The sequence below is a fragment of the Papaver somniferum genome, chromosome 7 (genome assembly GCF_003573695.1).
Source record: "Papaver somniferum cultivar HN1 chromosome 7, ASM357369v1, whole genome shotgun sequence".
NCBI lineage: Eukaryota > Viridiplantae > Streptophyta > Magnoliopsida > Ranunculales > Papaveraceae > Papaver > Papaver somniferum.
The window spans coordinates 129,301,735-129,304,399 of NC_039364.1; the positions used below are offsets into that span (position 1 = coordinate 129,301,735).

General features: G+C 35.2%; 1 protein-coding gene across 1 annotated transcript; it reads left to right on the forward strand.

Moving 5' to 3' along the window:
* The first annotated feature begins 399 nt into the window (after positions 1 to 399).
* LOC113295217 lies at positions 400 to 1,175 on the forward strand. The gene is made up of 2 exons (XM_026543564.1): positions 400 to 474; positions 702 to 1,175. Exons 1-2 carry the CDS (start codon positions 400 to 402, stop codon positions 1,173 to 1,175), a joined length of 549 nt encoding a protein of 182 aa, XP_026399349.1.
* Positions 1,176 to 2,665: the final 1,490 nt, after the last annotated feature.

Here is a 2,665-nt window from a genome sequence, read left to right on the forward strand (position 1 = left end):
TGTAAATTAACCGTAATTCAGTAAATTAACTAAGAAAATGACTATAGGAGACTAGTTGATTACAATTGACCGTGCACTATGGGAGAGAGCAAGAACGAACAGTGGCTTATAAAAGGGAGAAATTCGAAGTTTAAAAATTTGAATTGTGATTAAACTTTTTTCTGATGTATACATACAGAGACTAATTATAAAATACATAAAATTGTTTAATTTATCGTTAAACGACATTAAATCCGTTTCAGTATATGTACACTCAAAAATGATTTTTGTGATGAGGATGATAGAAAAGCAAATTAACCGTGAAGAAAAAAAGTTGGGTTTCATGGACAAAAGTGAATCTACCAAAATGTAGAGGGGGAGTAGGCATAAAAAGGTTGCAGATTGTAAATAAGGCTTTACATGCTAAGTGGATTTGGAGATATAGGTCTGAAAAGCAAGCTCTTTGGAGAAGAATCATTAATCAAAAGTTTGGAGGTGATTTTGATGCTTTGTTCCCAAAACAAAATAATAGGGCAGTCTGTAACAGTCTTTGATTAGGAATTCTCGAAGCTAGAGATTTTGTTAAAGATGGCACAATTCTTACTGTGAGAAGTGGCAATTAAATTCTCTTTTGGGAAGATGTTTGGATAGGTAATTCAAATCTCAAAACTTTGTTCCCAAGTATTTTTAAGAATTCTAAGTCCAAACATGCTCTTGTGAAGGATGTGGTTTCTGTGGATGGAGCATGGGACTTCAAATTTTCTAGAAATTTAAAGGATCAGGAAATTATACAGGTGGCTAACTTGCTACAGCTTATTGGTGAACCTCCTATGAATGCTCTTGATGATATCAGGAATTGGAGGTATGGAGATTGTTTCACAGTTTCAAATGCATATAATGCCTTGGAAGTGCATGGTCTATTGAGATTTCCAGATAAACAATTATGGAATTCTAAAGTGTCTTCAAAGGTTTCTTTCCATGTCTGGACTTTATGCTATAGAGAGGCACCAACTCTAGATATCTTGCACAGAGCAGGTCTGGTTCAAGACTCAAATTGTTTGTTTTGTGGTCAGTGTGCAAAGACAAATGAACATTTGTTCCTTCACTGTAACGTTGTGACTAGTATTTGGTCTTACTTTCTTGGTAGTTTTGGTATTAAATTGAGCTTTTCTGGTGATGTAAAGACTAATCTTTGAGAATGGGGAGTTAAGAAAACTAATACCAGATGGAAGAAAATTTGGAGCTTATTATCATTTGCAATTTGGTGGAGAATTTGGAAGGAGCGTAATAACAGACTTTACAACAATCATATTAGAAGTTCTTCTCAATTAATTACGACAGTTAAATGTTTGTTGTATGCTTGGGCTTTAAACTCTGATATTTTCTTTGGCATATCTCTTTCAACTATCATTTATAATTGGGATGCAGTGATCCACTGATTTCTTTTTTGAGTTTCTTGTCATAGTTTTAGTAATTAAAACTCCTTTTTTTTTATAAAATTTGCCCTTTTTAGTCAAAAAAATAAAAATGAGGATGATGAAAATCTTCTTCATCATCTTTATGAACTTCAATCATGCCAACAGAGAAGCATAACTACACATCTTCTAATAATATAAAGTCTTCCTCCATGTTCTCTAAGAACTCCTCCAAGTCCTCTAGTTAACTTTCTCTGACGCGCGTTCGAGTAATATTTTGGATTTTAAGAAGTGTTTGATCTTGACTGAAACTCTCAATTTTGCTCGAATGAGCAAGTAGAACTTTGCTCGTGCGATCAATATTTTAGCGATATTAAAATAATAATATTTTATTATTTTCCGTGAGGACCCTAGTCGGTCATGTGACCTGACTTTTGGCCTTTGGTGGTTTGAGCAATATTTGAGAAAATATGGAAAAACTAGGGTTCTGCTCAAACGAAGGAGTTCCATGAGATGAAGGAAATAATAATAATAATAATAAAATAAGGGAATATAAGGTGTGGGACCGGCCACGGCTAGGGCATTCAAGTCTTCGACTTTGGGAGACAGATTTATTCAATCCTATAAACTTTCCTGCGTGAGACAGATTTGTCTATCAAGTCTTCGACTTTGGGTCGTAGAAACTCTTAGTTGTGGGTGAGATCAAGTAAGGGAATCAAGTGCATAAGTTCATGAATTGATTCGAGTGAATCAAATCGTTTTTGCTTCGATTGTGTCTTATATACTTCTATGATATCTAAGCAATTGAAAAACTCTCTAACTAGTTCTCTTGAGTCATTTGAACTAGTTATGGTTAAGATGAATATGGTTGTGTTGATGATGGTTTTTAGCTTAGGGTTAAAATCGTAAAACCTTGCATCTGATGTGACGTCACTCTGCAAGGAAACATATCCACGTGTGTTATCCTCTCCACTGGCATATTCATTGAGCCTCTCAATATACTTACATGAAATTTATCCAGACTGGCGAATCCCAGATGTTCTGTAAATTTCGGCCCTCGCGTATATTCACTTAATATAAGTTCCTCTGAATGCCTTCTATGCTATGTTCTCCGACTGAACTCTTAATGTTGATATGGCATGACGATTCGTGTTCACTCGCAGCAGAGTAGCACGAATCTCCAAGTATCAAGAATAAGATCTCTGCATAAGGTATTCAGTCAGAAAAGCATGCTGCTTTCTGGCAACGAACTTAAAAGAGCTCTATGTCGA